This window comes from Diachasma alloeum, unplaced genomic scaffold (genome assembly GCF_001412515.2).
Source record: "Diachasma alloeum isolate Michigan unplaced genomic scaffold, Dall2.0 Dall_scaffold_00176, whole genome shotgun sequence".
Classification (NCBI taxonomy): domain Eukaryota; kingdom Metazoa; phylum Arthropoda; class Insecta; order Hymenoptera; family Braconidae; genus Diachasma; species Diachasma alloeum.
Genome location: NW_021680342.1, coordinates 1,008,774 through 1,022,671, shown reverse-complemented (window position 1 = coordinate 1,022,671; position 13,898 = coordinate 1,008,774). Strand labels below are relative to the sequence as shown.

General features: G+C 36.5%; 1 protein-coding gene across 1 annotated transcript; it reads left to right on the top strand.

The window, feature by feature from the left end:
* Positions 1-4,462: 4,462 nt before the first annotated feature.
* On the top strand, positions 4,463-7,467 carry LOC107038499 (collagen alpha-1(II) chain-like). Its single transcript, XM_015258037.1, has 5 exons — positions 4,463-4,486; positions 4,622-4,874; positions 5,580-5,876; positions 6,566-6,804; positions 7,339-7,467. The coding sequence occupies exons 1-5, from the start codon at positions 4,463-4,465 to the stop codon at positions 7,465-7,467; spliced, it is 942 nt and encodes a 313-aa protein (XP_015113523.1).
* Positions 7,468-13,898: the final 6,431 nt, after the last annotated feature.

Here is a 13,898-nt window from a genome sequence, read left to right as displayed (position 1 = left end):
GAATCCGCGTCTATGTGATGATTTACTTCGCCAACGTCTCGAAAATAAGGGAGTTCAGAGCGAACAATTTTTTTCCGCTCTTTAATTTTTCTCAAACGAAAGCCCTTTACTGAATTCCTAAATTCTTTCTCTCCGAAGATATTTGCAAAAGAATACGCAAGTGAGTTCCCCACTTGTAGATTCGTCAGAAAGTTGAGGCCATTTTCAGAATCATGTTGATATCTTTTCTTCATTCTCCAAAATTGTTTTATATTTACAACATTGAATAAAGTTGAGTGCTCAACCAATTTTGCTGTTCATTTCCATGTTCATAAATCTTCAGTTGACATTAATAGGAAATTTGGAAAAATAAATATAGTTGTAACTATGATAAATTAACCCAACTGAAATGAGTGCTTAATAATAAAAGAAATAAATGCCGGATGTTCTAAATAATTAACTGAACCCAATAGATTCAATACCTGAATTATTAACGTATGTGCCCCGCGTCGATGACACACTAACGGATGACATCTTTATCCGCCTTGAATAACTATAAATTACGTGATCAAATTTAATTTCCCTTCAAAAGCTGCGACACATCCCATTAAACTGTCCCATTTACACCGAAAAAGAGCCTACAGAGTAAATACTACGATGTAATTTAATAACATAAATGTGCCATTGCACATTGCGTCGCTATTATGACGATGAAGAAGTGTTTACACGAGGGGTGATATTTCATATCTATGCCCCAGGAAGTCTTTTGCAAGCACAGTACCCCGTAGTCACTCTAAACACACAAAAAGGTGACTCAACGATTATAACGAGAGATAATTTAAACGTCGTGTACAAGGTGCCTTTTGTGTACCCAGTGCAATGCATATCCTTGTTAGTTTCCCCGTTGATGCATACAGTTCGTGGGCTTTAAATTTGCACGTTAAACAGCGTCAGTGTAACAAAAACGTTAACTGTTTTATCATGACATTTTTCAACAAACCGGTGCATAATGACGCCAATCGATTTAAACTGCTCCAATAATATTTCACTCGTATCTTCATTCCGCGTCTAGACGTAGCTTGAAACCGCCCTGGAATGTCGCTCTCGGTATTGATCATAGGCTAATGGGAGATTTCCTCTTAAATTTTGAGAGAGAACTCTTGAAATATTCGACGTGAACTAATTTGGATGGAATTCGAATGAAATCTATTATCCGAATGTAATTGGACAATTTAAGTTGGAATTTGATACGCGGAGAGAAAAATTGGATAAAAATTACTCAGACAGTCGTGGCAAATTTTACGGTACGAAAGGGAATCGGGGAGCAAATGTAATTCAGTGAAAAAATTTTATTGTTACGGAATCGAATGGCTCAATCTATCCTCTTCCCCTCTTTTGGAAAATAAAAGAAACGATTGTTATTCTCTAATGTTTGGGAATAAGTTGGGAATAACTACTCCAATAATATTTCACTCGTATCTTCATTCCGCGTCTAGACGTAGCTTGAAACCGCCCTGGAATGTCGCTCTCGGTATTGATCATAGGCTAATGGGAGATTTCCTCTTAAATTTTGAGAGAGAACTCTTGAAATATTCGACGTGAACTAATTTGGATGGAATTCGAATGAAATCTATTATCCGAATGTAATTGGACAATTTAAGTTGGAATTTGATACGCGGAGAGAAAAATTGGATAAAAATTACTCAGACAGTCGTGGCAAATTTTACGGTACGAAAGGGAATCGGGGAGCAAATGTAATTCAGTGAAAAAATTTTATTGTTACGGAATCGAATGGCTCAATCTATCCTCTTCCCCTCTTTTGGAAAATAAAAGAAACGATTGTTATTCTCTAATGTTTGGGAATAAGTTGGGAATAACTACTCCAATAATATTTCACTCGTATCTTCATTCCGCGTCTAGACGTAGCTTGAAACCGCCCTGGAATGTCGCTCTCGGTATTGATCATAGGCTAATGGGAGATTTCCTCTTAAATTTTGAGAGAGAACTCTGGAAATATTCGACGTGAACTAATTTGGATGGAATTCGAATGAAATCTATTATCCGAATGTAATTGGACAATTTAAGGTGAAATTTGATACGCGGAGAGAAAAATTGGATAAAAATTACTCAGACAGTCGTGGCAAATTTTACGGTACGAAAGGGAATCGGGGAGCAAATGTAATTCAGTGAAAAAATTTTATTGTTACGGAATCGAATGGCTCAATCTATCCTCTTCCCCTCTTTTGGAAAATAAAAGAAACGATTGTTATTCTCTAATGTTTGGGAATAAGTTGGGAATAACTACTCCAATAATATTTCACTCGTATCTTCATTCCGCGTCTAGACGTAGCTTGAAACCGCCCTGGAATGTCGCTCTCGGTATTGATCATAGGCTAATGGGAGATTTCCTCTTAAATTTTGAGAGAGAACTCTTGAAATATTCGACGTGAACTAATTTGGATGGAATTCGAATGAAATCTATTATCCGAATGTAATTGGACAATTTAAGTTGGAATTTGATACGCGGAGAGAAAAATTGGATAAAAATTACTCAGACAGTCGTGGCAAATTTTACGGTACGAAAGGGAATCGGGGAGCAAATGTAATTCAGTGAAAAAATTTTATTGTTACGGAATCGAATGGCTCAATCTATCCTCTTCCCCTCTTTTGGAAAATAAAAGAAAGGATTGATTCTCTAATGTTTGGGAATAAGTTGGGAATAAGTTCACGTTTTGATTCATGTTTGTTCCATGATTGATTCTGAAGAACTGTCAATGAATATTCCCCTTTGATTAATCCCGAGTTATTATTTAATTAAATACAACATTACAATTCGTTCGGTAAAAAAAAAATCTATGGGTGTAAAAATTATCCTCCTGTACAGTAAAATTTTTCTCACCGATAGATTTTTTTTTCTTGCACCCATCAGAAGGTCATGGAGACGAATCGAAATGAAATTTTATCGAACGCCTTCGGAAAAATCATTCCAGGGAAATATTGATGCTTAGTTCTTCAGGGAAACAGAGGTCTCCTATTTTTTTTTTCACAAATACGAAAAATTTCTAGTTTGCAGTGAAAAGATACTGATTTTAGGAAATTTATAATTCTAACATGTTTTGTTAGTAAAATAAGAAACTTTCCAGTCAAATTGAATTAAAAATTCAGTGAAAGTAAGTGAAATTTTTTTTTGTATGGACATCACATGTTACTACTATCTGTTTCTTAAAATCAGTACTTTTTTCTATTGAAAACTAGAAATCTTTACTCTCTGGAAGTAAAATTCCGTTAATTGACCTAGAAAAATGAAAACAGACTCTGAATATTCCGGCATGGATCTGTCGTTCCTTGACTAAGAATGAAAATTTCATTGCCTGATGTTATCAATATTCACTTCCGTTCACAAAATGGCCACATCATGTCCTGAAATCACCGAGAAATTTTATATTTTCTCAACGACTTGACATGAATATTCAATGTTCCATAAAACATATTGATCTAGTTGTTGATCTTTCCAGTGAAAACTTGAACATTCTGAAACTAGGCTGGAATCGGGAGGATCTTTCACTCTGAACTTCTAATCTCAGTTCTCTGCATTCAATTTCCAGAGCATCAAAAGAATCACTAGATCGTACCTCTAGTGCATACGCAGTCCTTTTGAGCTCAACAATTCTTTAACGAATACAGTTACAAATAAAATCTCAATGGATTTCTAACAAAATCTCAATAAAATTCTAATGAAATTCTGATAAAATTGCCTAGTGAAATCGCTAGTTCTGCCAGTGGATTATTTCTTACGTAATTATTCGAACTCCGAATTAGGGGAGGGTGGGGTAAAATGGACACTTCAGACTTTTTTAAAATTATTCATACCTCAGAAACAAATTTATCAATTGAGCTCAGTTTAGGCTCGTCACAAAGGGGAAGAATTCTTCTTTATATTGAAAAAAAAAATTCTTAAATTTTATCAACATTTCAACCCCTCGTCAACATTTAAAAAAAAATCAAAAGTGTCCGTGTTAGCCCAACCTCCCCTACAGATAGAAATTTGGAAAATTTTTAAATTCATATCTGAATAATTAAATTATTCAGATATTGAAGTAATTAAGGCAAATAATGTGGATTGTCTAGCTAATCGTTTATTCGATTCAAATCAAGTTTATTTAATTCCAATAGACCTTTTTCCTGGGTGCAGTGTACAATTAGTCCACAAACAATGTTTTTCTCTTTCATTTTTGAGGATTGAAGGTCGGTTTAAAATCATATTCAAATTACGATTTCATCAATTATAATGCCCTTACTGAAATAACTCTTCAACGATTCAAATTAATCACCTAACTTTCAATTAATTTATAAGAAATTCCTAACAGTACAGAAAATAAAAATGACATAACACGAAAGAAACTCGGCAATCGTGGATGTCATTCCGCTTGCCCGATAAGAAGTGCAAATTTGTTGATCTAGCAAGAGTAAACGCCAGCGGAAAATGACGCGAAAAAAATTAAGAGAAGTAAAATGTAAAAATAAAAAAAGTTACGTACTAAAATATTAGCCAAGTGCATCGCCCCATATCCCATGGGTAAATAGTGTCTAGGGTAGGGTCATTTACACCGGCTCCGAACCCCGGGGGAACGACATTATAAAGTCTCTCGCTCATACGTGCGTTCGTACTAACGCGAAGATGGAGTTGAGTGGAGTTGGTATCGCGATTATTCTATTCATTGGTACAATTAATGTCGTAGCATTTGCGAATAATGATATTGATCATGGGTCAAGTGGTAAAAATCAAACGCCGGAGGAGCACACAATTCTGCTTGAGTGCCAGCACTCAGATTATCGGACTTATATTAAATGCTTGAAGAGGCATAAGCGGCATCACGAGCATCATGATTCATCAGGTACTGTGGACAATCTTCAATTGTCGATTTGAATGACAAAAATACATTAGCGCCATCAATTCGTTCGATCATCTTCATATTTCACGATCACTTCTGGTCCCACTGGTGATAAAGAAGATTTCTATTGCACATTTTTTGCTTCCGAATGGAAGATTTGTGATCGTTCGAATCTAAGTTATCGATGTTTTGTGTTATATCAACGCAATGGTGATCGAGAAAATCGAAAAATGCAATCTGGACTTCCAAAAAAAATTGGTTGCTGGACATCTTCGAAAATGATGCTTCATATTAATTTAATCATGGCCCAAAAAATTAATTTTAATATCACTTTAATTGAGTTCGAAGATGACATTGATAGAATCGTCCTGACGATTGGTTCATACGAAAAATTTCTAATTTGTTGCGAAATTCTTAAATAAATTGCAAATTTCACACTAGTTTTTGCAGCGGTATTGAAAGTTGTAGTTTGCCAAAAAACCAGTTTAGATAACGAGAAAAAAATGACATGTCACTGATTTTCAGGAATTGATTACCAATTATTGGGGGGATACTCGACATTGACTAGAATGACCCCAATTCTCAGTGATTTTTATCCCTGAAATTTGGTGATAGACTTCTAAAAATTGGAGATGGGCCCCTGAAAATAAAAACTTTTTTTCTCCGTGTAATAGAGCAATTACCAGCTCATTTATTTTGAACTGTCAGGCGGGACCAGGAGTTGTTTCGACGAGTGTGGACTCGATCTCTGCACGTCCACTCAATGTGTCCATCAGTGTCACACAAAATGCATGAAAAAGACTAAGGAGACACGACAGTTAATTACAACATACGAAACTGTGTGCAATGACCACGATTGCACCTCGTCGGGGGGTTCGGGGGCTTCGGGAAGTCCAAATATTACCACTAACATTGATATCAACAATGTCATTCACAATCATGTGAATACTACGGGACCGCAAGGGCCGCCAGGCACACCGGGGGGTGGGGGAGGACGAAACGAAGGTAAGTGATTGAAATTGTGCACTGAGAGAAAAACGACAAAGTTCTCCAACAAGTCTTACTTATGCCAAGAAAATAGTTTTTTTTGAAAATTATCAAAAAAGGATTTTTTTGCCAAATATGCAGTGAGTGCACCGAAATGAAAAATTGTTGTCGCAAAAATAGATTTCGTAGTTCAAAAAAATATGTATTTTCTGTACACGCAAGAAAGCACTACTCCTTCGTTATTCGACACTCCCAGACGTATTTTGCTCCCGAAAAATATTTGTTTTATGCGAAACAAGAGATAGTAGTTTTTCGTTTCAGCTGTCTAATAATCACAGACAACAAATGAACCCTTAAATGCAACAATAATAATTATATGATAGCAATCTTGTAACTTAGGGATAAAATATTTGTTGATAAATTTTCCTCTATATGAGATATTTTCATCCTGAGAAGGCGCCGTTTGGTGTGAATAATCCGCCTCTTGAGCGAAATATTTCGTTGCTGTCGAAAGCAGAACAATTATTCATGTTTGAGACTTTTAAATTCGAACCAAACAAATTCTTTTTTGGCATTTTTCAACTAGCTATTTTATTGGTCCAAACAAGATTTGTTTGACAACGTGTTTGTTTTTCTCTCAGTGTAGGCTTAATTGAGACGTGAATCTTACTCAATTTCCTTTATTTATGAATATTCAGGCACTCCAGGAGGGCCAGGAACGCCCGGAGGTCCAGGGACACCCGGCGGCCCGGGAACCCCCGGTGGTCCAGGCACGCCTGGAGGGCCAGGAGGATCAGGAGCACCTGGTGGTGGCTGCGCAGGAGGCTATGGATACGGATGCTTTCCACCCATTTCTGTTGTTTCAACAGTCACATTTGGAGTGGGTCTCGGGCCCATCGGTGGTTGCATAAATCACCAGAGTTGGCCTTGTATACAGCAAACACAAGTAATTAATTGATTAAATGTTCCATGAGAAATTCCCGGATGACTCTTCATTGTTCAACAACTTTCAAACAACCGAGTCATCCGAGATAATTCGTTAAATTAATCTGTCTCAAGGGGTGATGATGAAATAGTAGAATACTCAACCGTCAGTTTAGTTGTTTATAATTCAAACTCGTAGTGAAAGTTCCATTCTATTTTGTATTTCATCTCATTCATGAGCCAAATCTCAGAATTAGATAATGACAATTAGATAATAATTGGTGGAAATTATTGAGAAACAAATTCAAACGAACAGCATAACTCTTATTACTAATACGATGAAATGAGTTTGATTTAAATGCTTTTCATTCGCCGAATACGTGCAATTACCTTAAATCATTTCTTGGGAGCATCACCTATCCCACGATTATTGAAATGCTATAGTAGCATTATTACGTAATTCTCGTTCCATTCACCTTTTATTTTAATGACTTACCTACTGAAACAAATAATATTTCCAACTGTTACTCACTGAGGTTTTTATTTTTTCATACAGCCAACCGCTTTCGACTGCTCCCTCTGCACGAATCCCTGGTACAAGTATCAGTGCGAGGTAAAATGCTACAACGTTCAATTACCGGGAGCTCAAGGGTCAAACCCTCTTCTTCGTCCTGCCAATATATAACTAATTCCAAATGTGATGGGGAAGATAGATGACACAACGTTTTTGGACTTTTTTTTCACTCCCTCTTTTGCAACATAAATACAAATGATTGTTTTATGCTCAACGGACCCGCGGGAACCCCTGCAGAGATGTACTCGCAATGTCAGGTGTTGCAGACAGGTGCTTCACGTGTTCGTTTGGGGACAGTTGTAACGATATTTAATATTTGCAGTTCATGATGACACAGTAAATAATAGAAATTTCCCTGGTTGAGTGGATGGCTAACAGTAATCTTGCACAATTCAATCGTGGCGATTTGAAGTTACAACTTTTATCGAGAAATATGGATATTACACTGACAGAAAAGGTGGACCGATTCTATTGCACCAAACGAGGCTTCTTAACTGTCACCGCGATTGGTTAATAGTCAACGAATCGTGGTAATAGTTAAACAGTCTCGTTTAGTTCGACTAAACCGTTCTATCAGTGTATTTAAATTCAGTGTAATTTCTAGATTTTCAAAATCACACGCAATGTGCCTGTTTTAATAGCATGAATAAATTTTTTTGCTGATTTTCCCCCAATCAATCGCTACATTTTTAAGAACAATAGTTGTGTCAATAAATACATTAGACATTATTTAAATTCATCGTACTCTCACGAGTTTCAAAATTACACGTTTCTTTTTCAATTCATCAACTTCACGGTCCATTTCAGGGTGACAACATATTATTGCCGACAATAAATCCGCACATTACTCAAATTCGTTGTGGTTTAACGTTTTCTAAAATAAAACGTTGAAATTAAATTAAATTAAACTTAAATTACACATTTGCTTTTCGAATTTGGTATATGTTAACTTCAAGTGTAATTCAAAGATGAGAATATTCTATTCTTGACAAAATAAATAATAGAAGTTTAACCGTTTGCTTCGTCTCATGGTTGCGTGCCCCAGCGGGTTCCTCTTATGGCGCACTAATACTCGGACGGACTCCCCACTCCTCTCGCCCCTCAACGCCGAGACGCTTCGAAACTTACGCGCAACAATGGGTTAAAGTTCATAATTGTCAAATTTATTTTAATTTTACGATTTTCCAAACTCCACGTTTGTTCTTGGAATTCCTGAATCATTAACTTCATGGGTAATTAGCAGCTGTCAATATGTTACTGTTGCCAATATAGATGACAGTATACTACCGGTTCTTCGTTTTAAAAATTTTATGACAGAAAAATGTGCACATTACTCGATTCCTTCGCAATTAAACGTTTATTTCTGAATTTAGAATTGATCAACTTCATATTAAACTTCAAGGTGACAACATTTATTTATTGACAATGGCTATATAAAGTTCGCTATGGGTTTCCCCTCTTTCACAGTTCAATCCTTATAATTCGAAGCAAGGGTCGGAGCTTTATAGTTCTACGCCGACAAATATGAGAGTTACGCAGTCCAATTGTACTTTTACAATTTTCGAAACTATTCGTTTGTTTTTTGTATTCACAATTAATCACCTGTACCTCATTCCGAGGTGACCATGTCATTATCAGAGATAACAAACAGTCAAATGTGAAACTTTAAAGATGTCTAATTTAATATTAAATCATCAATAAACACGCATACTACTCGAATTAATCTTTATATACTGATTTCCAAAACCACACGTTTATCTTTCGGATTGACAGTTCATCGTCATCATAAATCACTTCAAGGTCACAACATGGCATTGTTGATAACGTTGATAACAATGTAAGCTGTGAGATGTTATTTAAAACTTCGGAATGTTGTTATCCCCCGCAATAGTGAGAAGATAATGGACAGAATGAAATTGTAAAACAATTACGATCGACATTATTTCGTCTCCATCGCAGAGTTACAAGGGCATGAATGATAGGTACAATGTCTGCACTCCCGTCGTTTATGCCCCTATTCCTTCGGAGTAATGAAAAACTATACCATAATCATAACCGCTTTCTCACCCTGCAACGACGTTATTACAACTAAATTTATGGCGGAATAATGTACAATGAATATACTTCCTCATTGTAAAATTTGTATTGAATGACTCTGGAAATTTGCAGATGTGAGTTTAATAATCTAGGCGAATGTCCGGCAGTTGTTTAACACATAAATAAATAACGTCATGGCTTTTTATGGTCTCGGGAAGTTTCTCTACTCATGTCATCCTGCTACAAAGTTGGGATTGCGAGATTTGGTGTGGAATAAATAAAACATGTCATTCCGTGAACATGAAATATATTTTAAATCTTGCAGCTACTGGGACACATTCATGTATCAGAGGACATTCACCTTATATGGTTCTCCCACAATATCGCTTTCATTAAATGTCTAATAATTAATTTCGTTAGAATAGATAAATGTCTGAAACTTTGGAATATTTATTGGATAATTTTACATCATTAAAAAAATTTAATCACTCTCTCCGAGGACTTCTACCGACCTCTTTTAAAAATAGTCGTCTGAGATCTGTGATTATTCGGATTTTTCTCTCGCACGGCAGCAGAAAACTTCCAAAACTTGCTTGTTTCGACAGTTTTTGGATGAGAGTTAATGCTCCATTGGGACTGAAGTTCGTTCTCGCTACTTGTACCATCGTATCGGTTTTGACCTGAGGAAGCTGCGGTAAGCAGAAACGTCTCAGTCACGTGACAGGGGCGTCATGAACTCTCCAACCCGTCATTAAGTGACTATCGCAAGATTTGGTACTAATGAATGATACATGTCATTTACTAAATATAAAATATATTTTGAATCTACTTTATGCCATTTTTTCATATCATTTTCGTTGAATTTCCTATAATTTGTTTCTCTACAAGAGGTAATTGTCTCTCGAACTTCGCAATACACACAAACCCCCCGTTTTGAGGAAATACTTAGTCTTGTACAAAATTGGTTTGAATTCTGTGATTTTCCGGACTTTCGCTTCCGCATGAATACATTTTAGTCGCTCAAATTCAAGTTTTCGATTTTTTGGGTTATATGAACCCATCACGATCTGCACAGTTTAAAAATGCATTTTTTACATTTACTATTACTGAATTTTCACGCATTTTCACAACAAATTATTTCAAATGACAGACAATCAATGCCTCAGCGAGTTTCTAGGGCTTGCGTCATGTCAAAAGAAACCTTTTAGGAGAGGTGCAACTTTCGGAAAGTGTTCCTCGGTCTAGTACCATCGTACTCTGAGAAAAAATAACTTGTGCCAAGAAATTTTGTGCTTATTCGAACGATGAAGGGCAATTGGTTCATAACAAGAAAGCGAATTCTCGAACCAAGTCACGTGGTTTCTTCATTAACATATTTTAGATTTGACACTAAAAAACTGTTTAATAAATTCGTTCAACGAGACTTGGTTTGAGAAATCACTTTCTTGTCATAAACAAATTATCCTCGTCTTTGGGGCAAGGACAAAATCTCTTGAAAGTTTTTCTTTTCTGAGTGCAAGATAGATTTTAGAGGCATGAGTTTCTTGATGTAAGTGAAGACGTCCCGCTCCCAAATTTTTTTTTTCTTAGTCTATGGATTTTCACCTGGAAGTAAATTGCAAAATTTGCTATAAATTAAAAATTAATGGATAACGCCATCGAATAAACATAAAATTCACTTCAAGTCTCTGAGCTACTGGAGCACATTTCCACCAGGACATTCACCTTATATCATTCTCCTCCAATATAATTCGCATTAAATCTCCGATAATTCATTTCGCTAGGAGAGATAAATGTCCCCAGAACGTCGAAACCCATGTAACCGATGATAATTTATGATATTCCTTGGAAATTCAAATAGAAATTCCCGCAAAACCCACTCGCTTTACATCCTAAATTTTTCACAATATCCCACGCCGAGTAAATACCCCTGTAACCGCAAGGATATTTCCCAAATGAATTAAAACCTGCCAGCCCACCCCCTCAATTCCCAGGTGTCTGCATCAACCGTCGCCACACAGGTGCGTGTTTTCCGCAAAAAAAAAACCATAAGCATCCCGACCAAACTCCATTAGAAAATATCCTAGCCAGTTAACCCCATAACCACGATTTTGCAATCCGTAATGGATAAGCCTGTTGGATAATGAGCGAAAGTGATCGACTAGCGTAGCATCTCGGCGTGGGAATACCAGCGTCGTTTCACCTACTCGATGCATCTGCAGAAACATTGATATGCCACGTGTGCCTATTAAATGGCACGACGCAAGCAAAAATTTATGATAAAATTGGCTCCAAGCAATGGGTAAAAATCCCTTAAGAGATACAATTGTGTAGAGTAGTGGCGAGGTGAAGAAAATTGCCGTTCGCGGTTGTGAATTTTCAAGAGTGGCAGGTGAAATTTCTCCGTGTGGAGAAAAATTACAAATCTTCGTACTGGAATTTTTACTATCGCTTATTTTTACCTTTACTTTATCAATAATCAATAATGAATAGATACAAAAATTTTGCATTAGGTATTAATCTAACCACAGCCAACAAACAGGATAAGAAGATAAACAGAGTTTGCCAGAAAACAGTGGGCACTCCCCGCGATTCGCGAGGAAGAAAGCACTCAATAAATAGATAATATAGATTAAGAAACAGTTTTAAGACTTCGCGACGGAATTTAAGAAAATTTTCTCGAATTGGGAACAATGATAAATGAGAAATCCTACTATTTCAGTAGAAATTACGCCGAAATGGGCTAATTTTCTTGGAATCAAAGCGACAAATATCTCCTTCGTCTTGCACGATTAGAAATTTCTTGAAATTTAAGCAACAATTGCATCTGCATTCACAATGTTGTGAATTTGAATTTAATTAAAGATCGAAACGTCCAGGAAATTTTTCGTTTGTTTTGGAAAAAAAATTATTTTAATGTTACGCAGTCATTAATCCTTCAATGGCAGTTTCAATTTTCAAAATCGCGTGAGGATTGAACATTGAGTTTAACCGAATTCCTGATAGAATGAAAATTTCCGTTCATTTTTCCAATTTTCAATTATTTTCACATAAAAAGGAAATTCCAAGATATTAGAAGTACAAGACTTGCGAATCGTACAGTGAAATATATAGGAAAGCTTAGTCATAACTAACCATCAGGATTAAAAATTGCCCACAAATGCATTCAATGTTTAAAATGTTTTTACGAAACAAAACTCGTTTTACCCTTGAGCCAAGGAAATTAGAGAGTTCGTTAATGTTACCAGAACATTTGGATTGTGGTTCATAAACCGGAAGACAATTTTCTGGGGACCTCCCACGGGCATCCTCAACTCGTGCCCCATGAGTGAACATTTTCTTACGTTACACCGTGTTTTAACGTTGTAATGGGGGGGCCCCCACTGGCGAACATTTGCCATCACTGCAACTCATAATTGTGTACGTCTTATTCGAGGGCCCTCGAGAGTGCAAAAGGCACTGGACATTAAATGTTTACGCTTCGATGAGTGAATATGGAACTTGGGGGTTGTTTTTAACACTTGAGAGGTGCAGTCAATGTAGCATGTGGCGTTCGTACGCGTCTTTGGGAGAGCCCTCTCTGGTGGAGGTCCTAATTTACGACAGCACATGTCTCACCCTCGTGGCTGTACTAGCTCAACGAGGGAGTTTTCACGTATGCCCAAGAGGCAAAAGTGGAAAATAATATGGAGAGAGAATAGCTTCGGGAGGGATGAATTGTTTTGTTGGGACTGGAGAAGTGAAGGAGGTGTGCAGTGGAAGAGAGAAAACACTGAACGAGTTTTGCATGAGTGACTTTTGATGCCTCCCGTCGGTTTTTCGATTCACTCGGCCGTGAAGCCATTCGACAAATTGGTACGTTTGGAGTAACGAGTAGTCAATAATGGGTTGAATTCAAGGTATGCAAATGGAGGAGAGGAAGTGAAAATATTGAATTTTTGAGATATTAATTTTCAGGAGGGATTGTAAATCTATTTACAGTGGCAATGTGACTCGCTTCCCGGCTTCTACCGTCACGTGTTAATGACTGTGGTGTTTTCTTGATTATATAATTTGTGTTCATTAAATGGAGAACACTTTATCGAACTGTCACCATAACGTTTTGTCGAGAATTTCGTTGGTTTTGTTGTGAAATTCGTAGAAAGTTGATGATGACTTTCGGAGTATCCACTCGCAGAAAAACGGATAGTAAAAATTGTTCTGAAAGCATAGGAAAGATTATAAAATTTCTGATTTCTAGCAATTTTCATAGAATAATTTAACTGGAATTGATAATTTACATTGGTTTTCCCATACAAATTTGAATTTTGCCATAATATGATGAAAATTTCAAAAACGTGTACCAGAAATTTCAGCGGAAATTTTTTGACAATGAACTTGAAAATTTAATAAACCATCTATACATGGTAAAAACTTGATCAACTTGAAATACACTGATATTTGTGAACGCTCACATGGAAAGGGCCCACTGTTTCGTTTTTAGTTTTCCAGATATTCTCGCAACT

What these genes read in the sequence shown, in the direction of transcription:
- LOC107038499 (XM_015258037.1), top strand. Translation starts at nt 4,463, where the DNA reads ATGACGCGAAAAAAATTAAGAGAA. An exon ending in CGAGCATCATGATTCATCAG is followed by an intron (nt 4,875 to 5,579) that starts GTACTGTGGACA and finishes TTGAACTGTCAG; the next exon opens with GCGGGACCAGGAGTTGTTTC. An exon ending in TGGGGGAGGACGAAACGAAG is followed by an intron (nt 5,877 to 6,565) that starts GTAAGTGATTGA and finishes CAGGCACTCCAG; the next exon opens with GAGGGCCAGGAACGCCCGGA.